Source organism: Mirounga angustirostris, unplaced genomic scaffold, assembly GCF_029215605.1.
Source record: "Mirounga angustirostris isolate CCGP_5_RB_7025 unplaced genomic scaffold, mMirAng1.0.hap1 SCAF_6, whole genome shotgun sequence".
NCBI classification, from domain to species: domain Eukaryota; kingdom Metazoa; phylum Chordata; class Mammalia; order Carnivora; family Phocidae; genus Mirounga; species Mirounga angustirostris.
The window spans coordinates 409,764-427,044 of NW_026991714.1; the positions used below are offsets into that span (position 1 = coordinate 409,764).

Consider the following 17,281-nt stretch of genomic DNA (forward strand, 5'->3'; position numbering starts at 1 on the left):
TGATCCCAAGACCTGGAGATCATGACCCAAACCGAAACCAAGAGTTGGATGCTTAACCGACTGTGTCACCCAGGCACCTCTTAAAATTATTGATAATTAGTAACATTAACAAGGAATCATGGACTGGGAGACAGGACACCCGGGTACTTGTCCCAGCTCTACCTTAATTTTTTTTTTTTTAAGATTTTATTTATTTGAGAGAGAGAGAGTGAGCAGAGAGGGGCAGAGTGAGAGAGAGAATCCTGAAGCAGTCTCCCCGCTGAGGGCAGAGCCCAACTCAGAACTCAATTCCATGACCTGAGCCAAAATCAAGAGTCGGACGCTTAACTGACGGAGCCACCCAGGCACCCCAATTTGTTTTTTTAATATTAATTTTTTTATGTGTGTATTTTGTAAAAATTTTTCTTTTTTTTTTTTTAAGACTTTATTTATTTATTTGACAGAGAGAGAGACAGCGAGAGAGGGAGCACAAGCAGGGGGAGTGGGAGAGGGAGAAGCAGGCTTCCCGCTGAGCACGGAGTCCGATGCGGGCCTGGATCCCAGGACCCAGGGATCATGACCTGAGCCTAAGGCAGACGCTTAATGACTGAACCACCCAGGCGGCCCCAAAATTTTTCTTAAAGTAAGGTCTACGCCAAACGTGGGGCTTAAACTCACAACCCTGAGATCAAAAGTGGCCTGTTTCACTGACTGAGCTAGCCAGGCATTCCTCTACCTTAATTTGATGTGTGATTTTTTTTTTAAAGATTTTATTTATTTATTTGACAGAGAGATAGCAAGAGAGAGAGAACACAAGCAGGGAGAGTGGGAGAGGGAGAAGCAGGCTTCCCGCGGAGCAGGGAGCCCGATGCGGGGCTCGATGCGGGGCTCGATGCGGGGCTCGATGCGGGGCTCGATGCGGGGCTCGATCCCAGGACCCTGGAATCACGACCTGAGCCGAAGGCAGACGCTTAACAACTGAGCCACCCAGGCGCCCCTGATGTGTGATCTTAAGCAAGTCCTCTTTCCTCTCAGAACTTGATAAAGCAGGTGAAAGAGGGAAGTCAGATTAGAAGATGATGCCAGAGGTTCCTTCCAGTTCTAATTAATGGAAGCTGATTATATTTTCCTCGTAATCATCTTTGCACTTGCAACCTGCAGGAAGCCCTTTGAAACCTTTCTTACTCTAGGAAAGATCTAGGCAAGGACAGCTCTTTCCTTCGAGCTCTGCATCGATCTAGGAAGCCTGCTTTGTCTCCTCACTACTTGAGCAGGAATGCAGGAAGATGAGCAGGAATGCAGGAAGATGAGCAGGAAATTTGAGAAAGCCCCAGCAAGATAGCTTAGTATAGTGCAAAGAATGTAGGCTCAGGCATCCAAACCCTGGTTCTACTTACAGAGTAACCTTGAGAAAGTTACTTCTCTTTTCCAGCTATGACTTGCTGTGAGAATTATATGAGTGATGTGAAAATGCCTGAGCATCTGATAGTTACTCAATAAATATTCAATCCTGTTCCTGTCTTTACCCTCAGCACATACAATTTTCATGAGGAGAATACCAGTTTGAGGGGCACCTGGGTGGCTCAGTCGTTAGGCGTCTGCCTTCGGCTCAGGTCATGATCCCAGGGTTCTGGGATCGAGTCCCACATTGGGCTCCCTGCTCTGCGGGAAGCCTGCTTCTCCCTCTCCCACTCCCCCTGCTTGTGTTCCCTCTCTCGCTGTCTCTCTCTCTGTCAAATAAATAAAATGAAAGAAAGAAGAAAGAAAAGAAAGGAAAGGAAAGGAAAGGAAAGGAAGAATACCAGTTTGAATTCTGGATCCACACCCCAAACTTTCCTGCTTTATTCACAGAGGGTAGCTCCATTACTATATTTGAAATGATTTCCTCGCCCATCAGTCACTAGGCCAAGGCAAACAATCACGAGTCTTGGTATTACTACCTTCTAATCACGATCTCTGTCTCTTCATCGGTAAAGTTAGTAAAATATTTCCTGCCCCGTCTACTTCAGAGATTAAATGAGAGAACAATGTTTATGAAAATTTGTGAACTATATAAATGCAGGACACATACTACTGTTGGCAATGACACCCACTAAGACAAATTCCCACACCGAGCCTCAATGCCTTTTTAACCTCTCAGTTTCCCAGCCCCTCGAGCCCCCGCCCCGCCCCGCCAGTTAGCGGAGCCCCGGGAGCGTGGACACAGCAGCCAACGCGCAGATGCAGACTGGGCGCGACTTTCCGCGCTCAAAGCTCCAGCTGGGCCGACAGGTTAGTCACCCTCGCCCGGGTCCTAAGCAGGGCCCGGCAGTCACGCGGCAAGCGGAAGCAAAGGCGGCCGCTCCTCTACCCCCGCCCCCGCACACCCCGCCCGGCGTCCTCGGAACTTCCCAGCTTCTCCGCACCTGTCCCCCGGACTCGCAGCCGCGGGGCCTCGGTATCCTCCCGGGCGGCCAGCGCGGTAGCCCGCCTCCCTCGGCAGCCCCCCGGCCAGTCAGCGCGCAGCCTGCCTCGAGACGGCACTCCCATTGGCTCCATATCCTGCCCCTCAAACCTCTTGCGTCCAATCAGGCCCGAGAGTGGAAAGAGCGCCTCGGGACTGGCGGGGGGGGTGCCTCCGCGAGTCTCCGGCGGCCGGGTCGCCGCCTTCCGGTTTTGTTTTCCAGCCTGTCGTGCGCTCGTCTGACACAAGTGACGGCAGGAGAAAAGGCACTTCGTGTGCGCCGGTCACAGCCATCACCGTCCTTCCCTAAAGAGCCCCCAAACTCCCAGGAAGATTTGCTGCCGCTAGGAGAAACAGGCAGAGAGGGCGAGGCTGCCGGCGCCTTCCGGAAGTCCAGTTTGCGGACGCCTAGGCTCCCAACCCCCAGCTCGCAGGTGCAGGCCCCCGCCGTGGCTCCCGGCCAGGGGCAACCCACTTTGCACTCCGGGTGTCAGGCTGGGGGCGGGGCTTGGCTGGGCCGGTCCAGGATGCGAGATCCTGGAAGGAAGAAGAGCGGCGGTGTTCCGGGCAGCCCGCGGGCTGGGCGGGCTTGGCAGGGCTGGGCTCTTTGGAACAGCACGGAGGCGGTGGGCCCGTTCGTCTGAAGCAGAGATAAGGCCGGAGGCGAGATCCCCGGGTGGCAGGTGAGGAAGGGGGGTGATAGGAGATCCCCGGGTGGCAGGTGAGGAAGGGGGAACCCAGCAGCTGTGTGGGGAGGGTGCTCTGACCCTCCTGCAGCTCTCCCCGCAGGATGGACTTCCGAACCCCCGACCTGCTGGACGTGTGGCTGGAGCCCCCAGAAGAGGTCTCAACAGGAGCCTTCCTGGAGCTGGGACTCCACTGCCCCCCTCCAGAGGTCCCAGGGACTAAGCTCCAAGAACAGGGGCTTCGAGGCTGGGAGCCCAGCGGGAGCCGTGGCTGTGTGAGTGTGAGGAACGCAGGAGAGGGTGGGCCGAGCCAAGCCCCTAGGGTGGACATGAGCTGTAACTACCCCCATGTCCAAGGACACAGAGGACTGAAATTGAAGCGGGACGGATCTGGGTCTGATGTCAGGTAGCTCTCCAGAACGCTTCTCTGTACACATATCCACTCTCTTATACTGTAGGACCTTCAAGAGAGTGAGCCTGAAGATTTCCTGAAACTTTTCATTGATCCCAATGAAGTGTACTGCTCAGAAGCATCTCCTGGTAGTGACAGTGGAATCTCCGAGGACCCTGGCCATCCAGACAGTCCTCCTGCCCCCAAAGCACCCAATTCCCCTGCTCTCTATGAGGTTATCTATGAGGCAGGGGGCCTGGAGAGGATGCAAGGGGAAGCTGGGCCAGCTGTAGGGCTCATCTCTCTCCAGCTAGGTCAGTGTTCTTTGTGGGAAGGGGACAATGGCCTTTCAGGTCCAGCCCTAGTCCTGGGGCTAAGGGGTTTCGCCAACCTGTGCCTCTCCCCAGGCCCTGCTGCCATTAGGGTATACCCTTCATCTCCTTTCTCCTAGCTACCTGTGTCTCCCTCAGATCAGCGAAGCCCACCACTTATGGTGCCTGATGCCTGCACGGTCCTCGAGCTGCCCCTTGATGCTCACACTCACACCCTGCCCAGAGCGGGCACTGTAAACCCAGTGCCTCCTGTGACCCTGGTGAGTCTTCAGTCAGCCAGATCCAGTACCCCTGGATACAGCGATATGTACCCACACAGATAGGGGAAAGGGGGCGAGGGAGGGGGGTAACTGATGCTAAACTCTTTGCCCCAATTTTTGTGGGCCTGAAGATCAGAGAGGCATGAGCAACTAAGAGCGGGAAAGGACAAGGGAGACAGAAGCCCTTAGAGGTAAGGTGGTGATAATTAAGGAGAAGGTAGGATGAGGCAATCTGGGGAAAGGGCCTGGGAGAAAGCCCAGAACTTGTGTGCAGTTTACTCAGCCACAGGTCAGAACACGGAGTGGGATGGGCTGCCTGGGAATTCAGCCTGCTCGGAGGCACAAGGTGTAGAAGTTTCTGCCGGAACAACCGTGCAGCTGCGCCCACTGCCCAGGGGGTCACACACCGGGTGCCTTCGGAAGGCTGGCTGCACTGCTTCCAGCAGGGGGGTGAGAAGGAGTCTTGCTCAGGTCACTGTTGACCAACAGTCACTGGAAAGAACTGCTTGTGTGCAAAACATAGGAACAGGTTCTAGCTTTCCTGCCAGTCTGTGGTTGAAGCTGGGACCAGAGTCCAAGCCAAGCAGCTCAGGATTGAGGGACCTTAAGAAGTCTGATGCTTCTAGGCTTGTGTTCACATCAAAATACTGGGGAGTTTGTGGTTTCAGGGGAGCAAGAAGGGATCATCAAGAAAATGCAAGACAAGAAATGGTTTGGCTAAAAGCCAAAGACCATCAGGAGTCAATAGCAGAAACAAATTCCTTTGAAGTCAAAGTGAAGCATAAATATTTCAAAAAGGAGTAGCAGAAAGGCAGCTTACTCAGTTACAGGCTCAGGTTCATCAGATGTCACCTACCTGCCCCACATACTGTGTTACGAGAAGCTGCTAAATCTCGTGGCTCTTGGGAGTTCTTTGAGAGGAGACAGAGCTTCAGTCTTGAAAGTGGGGCTCAAACTCTGAGGGAAAACCGGTCACTACCCCAGGAAGCTCCCTGAGGTTGACCCTGATGAGACAACACACTCTGCCAAATGGAAGTTAGTGGTCAAAAGTGAATCATTTGCTTGCTGTGAGATTAAGTAAACCCCACCTTAGTGAGTTCCTCCCTGTCTCTAAAAAACCCTTAAGGTCTGGAGAGGTGTAGACCAGAACAAGCCCTCCCTAGTTTGCTCAGAGTGCCAAGGTCCTAAGTCTGGGGGCAAAGGATGTAACACAAGCCCTCTTTTCTCCCTTCATAGCCCCAGGAGGCCCCTTTGGCTTGGTCCAGAGCCTGTCTGAATGAAGGTCCCTTCCCTCACCTCATTTTCATGGTTACTTATTCCTTAGTGCAAATGAGAAACTCTCGCCCGAAGGCATGCAGGGGGAGTGGCCTTGGGTAATGGGAAAGGGAAGACCCTCTCCCCCTCTCATTGATCTCTGTTCTCCACCAGCTGCCCTGTCAAACCTTGTTCCTGACAGAGGAGGAGAAGCATCTGCTGGGACAGGAAGGGGTTTCCCTGCCCACTCACCTGCCCCTCACCAAGGTAACATGCTTCCCCAAAGGGCATCCCAACCCCAACCCAGTGGCCCCATCATGGCCTCTGAAGAGCCAGGATTACAGGGGCAAGTGGGGAATTGAGGGAGGTTAGGGGCCCAGGACTGACACACCCTGGGCCCCTAGGCAGAGGAGAGGGTCCTCAAGAAGGTCAGGAGGAAGATCCGTAACAAGCAGTCAGCTCAGGACAGTCGGCGACGGAAGAAAGAGTACATCGACGGGCTAGAGAGCAGGTATGTGTGGACTTACATGTCTGGCCCCCTGTGGGCCATGTCTGGGCATCCTTCCTTACCAAGGCAGGCAAGGTCAGGGACCACCTGATTGTAGACTGTCCTACCTTTCCACACTCCCTAGGGCGGCTGCCTGTTCTGCACAGAACCAGGAACTACAGAAAAAAGTCCAGGAGCTGGAGAGGCACAATATGTAAGTGAAAGCATAGTGTGCGCCCCCGGGGGGGAAGGGCGAGTGGCACACAGGGGCACCAGCTCCCAGGAGAGCTGATTCTTCATTCCTCCTTCCCCAGCTCCCTGGTAACTCAGCTCCGCCAGCTGCAGATGCTCATTGCCCAAACCTCCAACAAAGCTGCCCAGACCAGCACTTGTGTTCTGGTACTCTCTACTTCCCATCTCCCCCCACTCCCAACCATATCCACCTTCCCATCCCTGATGATTCCAACTGCCCTCTGTTCATGCTGCCCTTGGGTCTCTTCCTTTAGTGTCCCCACAGTCCAAGTGTCCTTTTGCTTTCTCCAGATCCTTCTTTTTTCTCTGGCTCTCATCGTCCTGCCCAGTGTCAGCCCCTTGCAGGGTCTCCAGGAAGCTGGGACTGAGGATCACCAGCCTCATGGAGGTGAGGCAGGGGCAGGGTGGGGTTTTCCAGGGTAGTCAAGAGGTGGGAGGGAGGTCGTGTCCTGTCTAGGATCCCCCACCCACGGGAGCACTCTGTTACTGCCCTTTTTCTTTCACCCCACAGTGATTTCCAGAAATATCCTGACTCACAAGGACATGACAGAAAATTTGAAGACCATAGTGGTAGAGTCCAGATTGGAGGAGCCACCTAGGGTCAAGGGTGTAAATAGCTCAACAAGGACCCTGCTGGAGAAGATGGGAGGGAAGACAGACCCCAGTGGGCATGCCAGAACTGGCCTGCATGCAGATGAGATGTGAGCTAGAACATTTCCCAGCCCACTTCCCAGCTGCAATAAGGAATCCAGGATTCCCCCATGGCTCTGGTTCCCCCTGGGATTCCCATTCAGAGTTCTTTGGCCTCAGGGGTCTGAATCATTTCAAGACCGCCTAAGCGTCTGTACCCCAAGGCCCAGGCTATGTGAGGAGGCATTTCAGATACTTTTGTTACACATCTGCAATTTTATTTTTTCTTTGGGGTTAGGGTTGGGGGAAACAGAGGTTTTGGCTGAGAAATAAAACTTTTTTGCTGAAATTATATCCTGAAAATTTTAAATAAGTACCAGAAAAAGGGGAAGATAGGTAGTTGGTAAACTGGGGCCTAAAGTTGCTATTCCATTTCTGCCACCAGAACTTCCTGTCCCAAACCAAATTATAATAGAGAAGAAAACTATTCTATACTTTGCTCGTTAATGATCTAGACAAGAGACAGAGAAGGAGGTGCCACCACAACTTCCCAAGAATGAAGGGTACAAGTCCGTTCATTCTACTGTCTGTGTTCGAGGTACAATCCCTAAGACCTCTATCAAAGAGTGGAAGGTAGCTATATGGACTCGATTTGCTTCCGGACCTTTTCCAGAGCTTTTCTGTCCAGCTGTCGCTGACGAACGATGACAAGGCAAGCGAAGACCAAGGCCACACCCACAATGGCCCCTTCAAATTTCCAGAATAAGTGTTGTTCCATCAGAGCTGAGCGGCAGCTAAGAGCAGGAAGAAACAGTTATTCCCAGGGAAGGCTGGACCACCTCTCCCTCCAATCTCCTTTCTAGTGAGGCCTAACCAAGATACATCTGAGGGGAAAGGAGGAAAAGCCACAGTCAGCCTTCTAACATGTTTCCCCTACACAAATCCCACTCAAATATATTGTTCAACTTATTTTCTAGTGAGGTAAACAAAGCTGGTATTAACCAATTCTACTGATGAGAAAATAAGACCAATGATATAGTGCTGAGAAGTAGAGCTGGAACTTGGGTTCAAATACTTTGGTTCCCCCCTCTTCCAATATACCACACTACCTCCAGACAGAAAGATGTGAGGCTATTAGTCTGCCTAAAATCACAAGAACAGAAAAGGTGATCTAGGAGGTTTCAAGATGAGAAACAACACTTGCCTTTTGAATTCACTCCTCTTAGATGAGCTGCATGTGATTTTCTCCACATACCCTGTGGAACCACATTCAGGGGTGGTTTTCTGTCAGGAGAAAAGGACCAAAGCACATGTCAGGTAAGGGCAGCAGAAGCAGAAAGAATGCCATTCAGAAGGGGCAGGTGTCCAATTGCTATGGCTCAGCGCTGGTGGGCAACAGAGAACCAACAAAGAGTTCTAATGGGGATGGTGGATATATTGGTTGCATGATGATAAACATATTAGAAAGAACACTTTAGAGGGGCGCTTGGGTGGCTCAGTCGTTAAGCGTCTGCCTTCGGCTCAGGTCATGATCCCGGGGCCCTGGGATTGAGCCCCGCATTGGGCTCCCTGCTCCGCAGGAGGCCTGCTTCTCCCTCTCCCACTCCCCCTGCTTGTGTTCCCTCTCTCGCTGTCTGTCTCTCTGTCAAATAAAGTCTTTAAAAAAAAAAAAAGAACACTTTAGAAGCAACAGTCTAAGAGAAACAAGGACAGGTTCTGGAGCTTACTGGATTAAAAATGATCATGACTGGGGTGCCTGGCTGGCTCAGTCAGCATTTGACTCTTGATCTCAGGGTTATGAGCTCCAGCCCTACACTGGAGTAGAGCTTACTTAAAATAAAATCTTTAGGGGCGCCTGGGTGGCTCAGTCAGTTGGGCATCTGCCTTCGGCTCATCAGGATCGGGCCCTGCATCGGGCTCCCTGCTGGGCCAGAAGCCCGCTTCTCCCTCTCCCACTCCCCCTGCTTGTGTTCCCTCTCTCGCTGTGTCTCTCTCTCTGTCAAATAAATAAATAAAATCTTAAAAAAAAAAAAAAGGAGAGAAAATAAATACTCACAGCCTGGAAATTAGAACATTGAGCACATTCTTCCGCCACCACAAATTCTTCCACCAGCCAGCACGGCAAATTTGAGGTGCTCACTAAGAAGGGAGAGAAATGCCAGCCCCGGGCGTCACTTAGAAAACCTCTCTCCCAAAGGCGCTGCCCACCCAACTTCTCAGCTGAACGCTTCCTTGCACGTGGCGCCACCCTTTCCCACCTGTGCTCCCGCTACATGGGAGGATGTCACAAGAACACTACGGGGGTGTCGAGTTGCCACACCATCACCCACCTGACAGCTGCTCCGCCCGCACAGGAGCCTCGGCTTGGCTGCAGCGAGGAAGCAGGGTGGGGGTGGGGAGGCACAAATCAGAAGCTAGAAAACAGGGAAGCCCCCACCTCCGCGGGGCAGGATCGCGCACTCCCTCCCCGCCCCCACCCCTGCCCCCGGGGCGCGGACGACGCGGTCCTCCCGCCCCTGCCCTCCTCAGCCCTCAGCCTCTCCTCACCAGAGCTTTAAGGTGAAAACGCAGAGCAACCAGCAGAGGTGGCTGCCCTGGGGGAGGCCCCGCCTCTGTCCGCCCGCAGGCATGGAGGGCTCGGTGTCGCGCGGGCCGGGACGGAGGGACTTGCTTGACCGGCCTTGAGCCTCCGTCGGAGCGCTCACACGGCAGCCTCCGGGGGGTTCAGGTCACGGCTGCGAAGTGCTGGGGCTGCCTATCAGGGCAAAGGCACTACTGGGACGTCCCCACGCCCACGGCAAGAGAAGCCAGCGCGCATGTGTGGGACTGGGCCGTGAGCTCGCTTCTTCGGGCCCGCACGGCCCTCGGGACAGGCGGCGGGGCGTACGGCCTAGCGCCCCGTCCCCGCCGGGGCCGTGCCCGCCGCGGCCGTCTTCCCCGCGGAGGATGCCGGGCCCGCGGACGGCGTGGGGGAGACGCGCAGCCGCGGGGGATGCCGGGACCGGGAGGGTTCCCGCGGCCGGGCCGCTCGGCGCAGGCGCGCGGGTAGCGGCCGGCTGGCGCCCGCGGGCCGGGCTCGCGCCGCTCGCCGGGGTCCGCTGCGCCCCGGGCCTCTGTGGTGCGGGGCGCCCCGGGCAGTCGCCCGTCGGCCCGTTCCGGGCGGGGTGAGCAGCGGCACGGAAGGGGCAGTCCGTCGCTGCCTCCGAGAACGTCCTGCCCCGACGGTCCCGGCGGCGAGGCGACACCGCGCCTTCTCCTCCCGAGGCGCGGAGTCGTCTTCTCGCGTGCTCGTCTATTCTTCAGCAATTTTTTTGCGTAATCCCTGCGCCGCACGCGGGGCCTTACCCCGGCCCCGAGGGGAGGGGCTCCCGCGCCCCGGCCGAGACGCCGGCGCCCGGGCCCGGCTGATTCCCGCCTGCCCCCGGCTCTGGGGCTCTGGGGCTCTGAGGAGCTCCTCCGGCCTCCGCCCTCCGGCTCCCGCCCGTGGGAGTCCCGGGAAGAATCGAGGCGGGACCTGCCGGCGCCGTCCGCCTCCCAGGGGTCTCTCAAACGGAAAGGTTAACGCGCAGTTGCCGGGGGTTTTCGGCGAGATGCGAATGAACTGTGTCGTTAAGTATCTCCTTTATCCTCTGATTGCATTGGGTCCCATTACTATCCTACTTTTGAATTCAACACTGAGGTCATTTTGGTCTTCAGTAATCCTGAGGTGTCCGGTGTTGTCCCTATTTTGTAAGTTCCGCGTAGAAGTGATTTCCAAGGTCACCCAGCGAGTGGGTGGGAGAGCCCAGACGTTCAATTCCAAGGCCAAAGATTCATCCCTGCTTTCCAGCCACGTGGAGTGAAACCTCCATACGGATGTACCCAGAATTGCAGAGACTTGGCCTGCACTCTGGGTTCACTACCGAACTCTGCCTGTCTTTTCCTCCTAATTTTACATATACGTAGGTTTACAGCCTCCCAGACAATCAGACCGTGTAAGTTCAAGGAGGTACTTAAATTCATATAAATATGGTCACTAATAGTAATCTGTCCCCCACTTCTCAAGATGAAAGGGCTTGTCCCCAGACTTTTTTGTTAGCCCTACCCCACATTCTCCTGTCTCAAGAAGTCTTCCTAGCCTAAATACAACAGCTGCTCCCTCCACCCCACAGCCCTAAGGGCTACAGCACTTCATTTTAGGATTAACTATAACCAGTGCTATGTCCCATGAATTCTGTCTTCCCATCAGATGTAGAGCTGGCCCCTCAAGAGCAGAAACAATCAGACTGTGGAAAGGTCATTATTAGGTGGGAGTTGAGCCTGAGCTTTACTTTTCTTGTGACTATTTGCTCATTCCTTTAAGGTACTGTTTGTGCATGTCAATAGTTGTATGTTACAGGAAGTAGGTGTGAGTATTTTCCAGTAGCTTTTAGGAAAGTTTGGCTGAAATCTTCTAGCGTCCTGTTACTACTTCTTATCAAACCTGACCACGTCTCTTGACAAGCTATGAGAGTTGTAAGCTCTCACTTCCTATAGGTGTACCAAGCAACTGAGTAGGTCTCTTCACTGAAACTGGATTTTAAAACATCTGCTCTGGGGTGTGATGAATATGTCAGTCAGTGTTCTTCCTGGGATTCACAAAATGCAAGCCTTTCCTCATAACCTTGAGCAAAGCACACCAGCTGGATCGTTGACTACAGAGCCTGGGCCTGATCTTTACTCCATAGAAGTTTGGTAACACATGTATCCAGTCATTCCGCAGTTCTTCTCCCAGCACGGTCAGGCTTTTTCCTGGTGTTGTGTTTTACCAACAAACAGCAGCACAGAAAGCTTTGCTGCTGACCCCAGGTTGTGCCATCCATTTCCATGCCACAAGTGTGGGGATTCCTGAAGTGCCTTGAACTTCCTATCTGTAAATTAAACTTCTAATGGTATTTTGTGTAAGCCAAATGTGATATTTTCATTAATCCTGATAAAACGTCATCTGTGAGAGAATTCTGCTGTTTAGAAACTACTGTGCAAGGGTCCAAGGGGGCTGTGTATGTTTATGGGGACTATGCCTCAAGCCTGAGTATTTGGGTGGTCGTTCTTTTGCATGCCTGCAGTTTGCCTCTTTCTTATACAGTACTTAGGAGCTGTTTTTGTTAAAATTTGCTTGTTCTTCTTGTAAGTTCCACCCAAACTTGACCATTGTGTTTGGCACAAACTAAATGTTCAATAAAGATTTATGACTCGGGGGCGCCTGGGTGGCTCAGTTGGTTGGGAGACTGCCTTCGGCTCAGGTCATGATCCCAGAGTCCTGGGATCGAGTCCCACATCGGGCTCCTGGCTCGGCAGGGAGCCTGCTTCTCCCTCTGACCCTATCCCCTCTCATGCTGTTTTTCTCTCTCTCTCTCAAATAAATAAATAAATAAAATCTTAAAAAAAAAAATGATTTATGACTCGGGGGTGCCTGGGTGGCTCAGTCGTTAAGCTTCAGCTCAGGTCATGATCCCAGCGTCCTGGGATCGAGTCCCGTATCAGGCTTCCCGCTCAGCAGGGAGCGTGCTTCTCCCTCTTCCTCTGCCTGCCTGCCTACTTGTGATCTCTCTCTCTAATAAATAAATAAAATCTTTAAAAAAAAAAAAGATTTATGACTAGGGTGCCTGGGTGGCTCAGTCAGTGAAGCATCTGCCTTCGACTCAGGTCATGATCCCAGGGTCCTGGGATTGAGCTCCGCATCAGATTACCTGCTCAGCGGGAAGCCTGCTTCTCCCCCTCCCACTCGGCCCTTGTGCGTGCGCGCCCTCTCTCTAATAAATAAATACTTAAAAAAAAGATTATGACTAAATGAACTTCTTCCGTGTCTCATCTTCCTCATCTATAAAAGTGGAAAATAATGCCTACCAGCTACCTAAAAGGATTGCTGGCGGAATCAGAGATGCTTGAAGAAATCACAGGATAAACAATACCAGGTCCTGTTATTTCCTCGAGTCTAGAGCTGTCACTCCCCTGGGAAGGCCTAAGAGTCCTCTGGAAGCCAGGCAAGGCTTTGCCCATAAGGATCCTCTAAACCCCATCATGGAAAGAGGATGTCCAGACCTCCAGGTTCAGAGGACCTCTTTGGTCTTTTCTTCACCCATTCAGGGACAGGTCCTGGTGTCACAGGAACCCAGCCCGATTCTGGCAGCCCAACCACCTTAGAGGTAGGAATGAGGTCTGATGATGAAAGTCACCCAAACCAGGGACCTTTGTGTGGGTGAGCAAGACCATGCAGAGTCATGGGGTCAAACCTAGAGGGTGAGGTGAGCCAACCTCTCACACAACCTGATCCTAAAACCTGATCCAGTAACAACAAATCAACTGTTTATTTACATTTATGTCTGCCCTAAAAGCCCAGGGAAGGTCTGACCCCCAGGGCCGGTTCTTTCCTTCTCCCGTCTCTTCCTACCCCCTCATCTCCTTTCATTCCCTCGCCTCTCTCTCCTCTTTGCCTCTCCTTCCCTCTCTAGTCTACCTACTTTCCTTCTCTTGCCTTCCCGTGTTCTTCTCCATTTGCTCCCTACTCTTCCACCATCTACCTACCTCTAGCCCCTCCAAGTCCCACCTGCTGTTTCTCCCCTGCCCACCCACAGCCCTGCCTCCCTCAGGTTCAGCCTCCGGGCCTAGGGTCCTCAGCCGAGGGAGCACTTGCTGGTGTTCTTCTTGTCACAAGCTTTCAGGTCAGTGCCAGGGGGCTTGTGGCTGTTTCCCTAGAGGTGGAAGGGCACCGGGATCAGGGTGACAATAGCTGGCTGGGGTCTGAGACTATACATTGTTCGAAGGGGACCCACCCTGGGGCGGTGTTAGCACTACTCCCCCCTGGGGTTTCACTCCTAACACATACACGTGCACACAGCTGTGCCCAGTCCAGCAGAACCAACTCACCGGTCTCCGGCCTCCTGATTTGAGCAAGATGTCCCGGGCCAGGGAACTGAAAGCCTGGTGGGGAAAGCAGTGAGTGGTGAGAACAGGCTGGAGGGGAGGACGGGCTTGCTGTGCAACAGCCACCTCTGGGAGTGGGGGTGGACATGGGGGGGGTCTCACCTCATCCACATTTGTGCTGGATTTGGCACTTGTCTCGAAGAATCGGATCCCATGCTCCCGAGCCAGCTGCGAAGTGGAGGGAGAAGAGAGGTGGGTAAAGGGTAGAGGCCCCCTGGGATCCAACTCTGTCGTGGCCCAGCCCTCACCTTGACAGCCTGCTCCTTCTGCACCTTCCTCTTGGCCTCCATGTCACATTTGTTCCCCAGCAGCAGGCGTTCTACCCCAGCAGAGGCATTCTGGAAGCAAAAGGGTAGGAAGGGTAAGATAGGTCCTGCTCACCTTCACGGTCCCCTCACCCTCCAGGTTCTACCTAGTCTCCTGTCTTTTCAGGAGGGTCTTTACCTCTTTGATGCTTTTCATCCAGTTCTGAATATTCTCGAAGGATTTCTCATCTGTGATGTCATATACTAGGATAATGCCCTGGGGGATGGCAAGGGTTCACCATGGAGCCTTGGGCCACATTCCCCCATTTCGGCTTCCTGCAAGTTCTACCCGTGAAGCTACCCATTAGTCCATGTGGGGCCCTCCACCTCCCACACTGTGCCCCCTCCCCTTTTCCCTGCCCAACCCCTGCCCCTGGGGACTCATAAACCTCCAATCTATTGCCTCACCCCTGTCCAGACCCACACCTCGTACCATGGCTCCACGGTAATAGGCAGTGGTTATCGTCTTGAATCGCTCTTGGCCAGCTGTATCCCTGAAGTGGAATATTTTGTGGGGCAGGAGAGAGGGGATCATTCTCCAAAGAGAGAATTCCCCCTGCTAAGAATTTAGGTCTCGTGACAGGGTGGGGCTGAAAGGAATAGAATCAGAAAACAGTAAAGCGGGAAGAGGAGGTAGGACGGCTGGGAGATGACACAGACCTAAGGAACAAGGTCTTTCGGTTTATCTGTTGAACACTTACTCTGTGCCAGGCACCATCTTCGCCCTACCCTTGTGAGACGCATTATATGGTCCATCTTACAAACGAGGACAGAGATTTCAAGAGGCTAAATAACTAATGAACCTCATTCTGCAGCAGAACCAGAATCCAAACCACAATCTGCTCTGATCTGTTGCATTCTAAAGCTTCTTCAAGCCAGCAGCCACTTCCACACTTTCAGAGTCTCCAGCTTCTTATGGCAGGACAGCCCTCTATCCTCAGCTTTCTGGGCCTCCGTCATTCACAGACTTAAAGTCTCCATTCTGCTACTTACTGTGTACCTGCTTCAATGCCATTTCCATGTGGCAGCCCTGCACACAATTAGTGTCAAGTTCAGAGAATGCTCTGGAGCTGGGAGAGGCAAGAGAGTTAGAAAACAGCTGAAAATAGTTGAGCGAGCTGGAAGAAAGTGGGAAGGATGACGTCGTCTGAGTGAGGTGACAGGAAGTGGCCTGGGAGAAGTACCGGAAGGAGCGGTGGGGAGAGGGAGAGAGATGAAGCAACATGGGAGGGAAGTGGTGCTGGGAGGGAAATGAGGGAATGTGCCCAGCAGTTCTAGGGGTTTACTCACCAGACCTGCAATTTGATCTTCTTCCCCTCTACATCCACAGTGCGGATCTTGAAGTCAATTCCTAGGAGGGGAGCGCACACACTTAAGTTGAGACTGTGTGGGCACGTAGGGTGTTCGATGGGAGACACGGGAACGGAGCAGCCCCAGTGCTAGGAATTCTGCAGGCGGGTGCACTTGGGAAGCAACCTTGTTGCAAGCGTAAAAGAGAATTTTCTCAAAGCTGTATTTGTCTAGTAAGCATATTGTTTTTACTGAGATGTTATGGCTCTGGGAGGGGGAGGTGATGGAAATTCTACAGGGAGGCTTAAGGCACCTCTTGGGTCCACTCAGCCGCACCAGTTGACAGCTCTCTTAATTCAGTGTCTCCCTCAAAATATGACTTTCAGATTCCTCTTCCCTTCTGTTTTCCCAGAACCCTGTACTCTCAGTGCTCCAGCCACGCTCCAGCCACCCTCCAGCCCGATAGAATAAAGAGCCAGGAAAGAGGTAATGATGCCAGTTTGTGTGAGTTAACTAGCAGGCCACGCTTGCAAGCAAGAAAGAGTCCTCCTGAGACTGAACTAGGAAAGAGGGGCATTTTCTTTCCCTTTTCTTTTTTTTTCTTTTAAGATTTTATTTATTTATTTATTTGACAGAGAGAAAGCTAGAGAGAACACAAGCAGGGGGAGTGGCAGGCAGAGGCAGAGGGAGAAGCAGGCTCCCCACAGAGCAGGGAGCCCGATGTGGGGCTCCATCCCAGGACCCTGGGATCATGACCAGAGCTGAAGGCAGACACTTAACCGACTGAGCCACCCAGGTGCCCCTTTCCTTCCCTTTTCTAACCAGAATTGTTTTGAGACTCCCCTTGTTTTATTTCCCAGGCCAGAGGAGATGAAGAAAGACAAGAAGGGAGAAGGGGAGGCAGTGGTCTTAGTGGAAATGTGGGCACCTCCCCAGAGCCTGTTGGGAGCCCAGGGAGGAGGCTGAGTCACCAGGCTGACTCAGAGCCCCCCAAAGTACCCCCACTCCCACCCTCCTTGCCTGGCTGACGGCATATTCACCATCCCAGTCCTTGGGTCACCCTCCAGCACAGACAGCCACTCTGTTCCACCCTGCCCACCTCCATTAAGTTGAGGGGCAGGGAGACTGGGAAGTGGTAAGGTTGGGGATGCAATGGGAGGGTCTGAAACTCAGCAAGACAGAAAGAGGCTAATGGAATTGGAAAGCATGTTCAGGGAGAGGGGGTACAGGAAATACAGAGAGGGTCAAGTGTTCTAGGCGAGTGGGGGTGAGGAAGAGATGGGCAGCGGGAAATAGAAAAGGGTTCATGTGGATTTGGGGAGATGAGGGAGAAGGATGGTACCAGGAAAACAAGGGGTTGGCACAACGGAGAAGTTACCTGGAGGCCTCAGAGAGGTTAGAGGTTGGGTACCATCCAGAGAGATGTGCGGGGGATGGGTCTGAGACGGGGCTGAGAGTTTAGAAGCCTCCCTCTGGGGGACTGAAAAGTGGGGCCACTAGTAACCTGGGAGCCTGGGGGATCTGGGAGTGTGGGACAGGCCAGCGGGCTCGCCGCCGGTGGAATGCAGGGGTGAGGGCCTGGGGGGAGCCGGGGGCCTGGGGCACGGCCGGCGGGCTCACCGATGGTGGAGATGTAGGTGTTGTTGAAGCTGTCCTCTGCAAAGCGAATGATCAGACAAGTCTTGCCCACCCCCGAGTCCCCGATGAGCAGCAACTTGAAGAGGTGGTCGTAGGCTTTGGCCATGGCGGACACTGGGGAGCCGGGGGAGGCGCCGGTGGGCGGGACCGCAGGGCTGGCAGACGGAGCGGCCGGGAGCCCAGGCCAGGAAGAAGTTTTCCTCCCTCTCCGCCCAGGCTCCGGGAAAGAGGGGAGGCGGCCCTGCCGTGGGCCCCACCCCCTGGCCGCCCGCCCCTGCCCCGGGACGGCCGGGCACCTCCCGCTCGCCCGCAATCCGCGCCAGGGTGGCTGTGGAGGAGGGGGAGCCGCTGCCAGCCACACGGCCCACCGACGGGGGCGCCTCAGGACCTGG

General features: G+C 53.8%; 3 protein-coding genes across 8 annotated transcripts; 1 reads left to right on the forward strand and 2 right to left on the reverse strand.

The window, feature by feature from the left end:
- The first annotated feature begins 2,724 nt into the window (after nt 1-2,724).
- Nucleotides 2,725-7,066, forward strand: CREB3L4 (cAMP responsive element binding protein 3 like 4). Of its 6 annotated transcripts, none has more exons than XM_064593597.1 (10): nt 2,725-2,856; nt 3,212-3,383; nt 3,567-3,813; nt 3,970-4,091; nt 5,520-5,612; nt 5,750-5,856; nt 5,978-6,046; nt 6,147-6,231; nt 6,376-6,472; nt 6,596-7,066. In XM_064593597.1, exons 2-10 carry the CDS (start codon nt 3,213-3,215, stop codon nt 6,787-6,789), a joined length of 1,185 nt encoding a protein of 394 aa, XP_064449667.1. In that variant the 5' UTR covers nt 2,725-2,856; nt 3,212; the 3' UTR covers nt 6,790-7,066. The 6 variants fall into 6 exon arrangements, with proteins under 6 accessions (XP_064449667.1, XP_045732399.1, XP_054363781.1 ...); XM_045876443.3 differs by lacking the exon at nt 2,725-2,856 and adding an exon at nt 2,971-3,105 and having other exon boundaries at nt 3,200-3,383; XM_054507806.2 differs by lacking the exon at nt 2,725-2,856 and adding an exon at nt 2,971-3,105 and having other exon boundaries at nt 3,200-3,383; nt 3,567-3,648.
- On the reverse strand, nt 6,971-9,398 carry JTB (jumping translocation breakpoint). The gene is made up of 5 exons (XM_045876448.3): nt 9,262-9,398; nt 9,045-9,082; nt 8,771-8,853; nt 7,919-7,998; nt 6,971-7,508 (listed from the first exon to the last, which is right to left on the reverse strand). The coding sequence occupies exons 1-5, from the start codon at nt 9,342-9,344 to the stop codon at nt 7,352-7,354; spliced, it is 441 nt and encodes a 146-aa protein (XP_045732404.1). The 5' UTR covers nt 9,345-9,398; the 3' UTR covers nt 6,971-7,351.
- RAB13 (RAB13, member RAS oncogene family) lies at nt 8,771-17,112 on the reverse strand. Its single transcript, XM_045876449.3, has 9 exons — nt 16,872-17,112; nt 15,252-15,312; nt 14,395-14,455; nt 14,101-14,178; nt 13,905-13,994; nt 13,759-13,824; nt 13,600-13,653; nt 9,262-13,424; nt 8,771-8,853 (listed from the first exon to the last, which is right to left on the reverse strand). The coding sequence occupies exons 1-8, from the start codon at nt 16,993-16,995 to the stop codon at nt 13,347-13,349; spliced, it is 612 nt and encodes a 203-aa protein (XP_045732405.1). The 5' UTR covers nt 16,996-17,112; the 3' UTR covers nt 8,771-8,853; nt 9,262-13,346.
- Between the last annotated feature and the right edge of the window lie 169 nt (nt 17,113-17,281).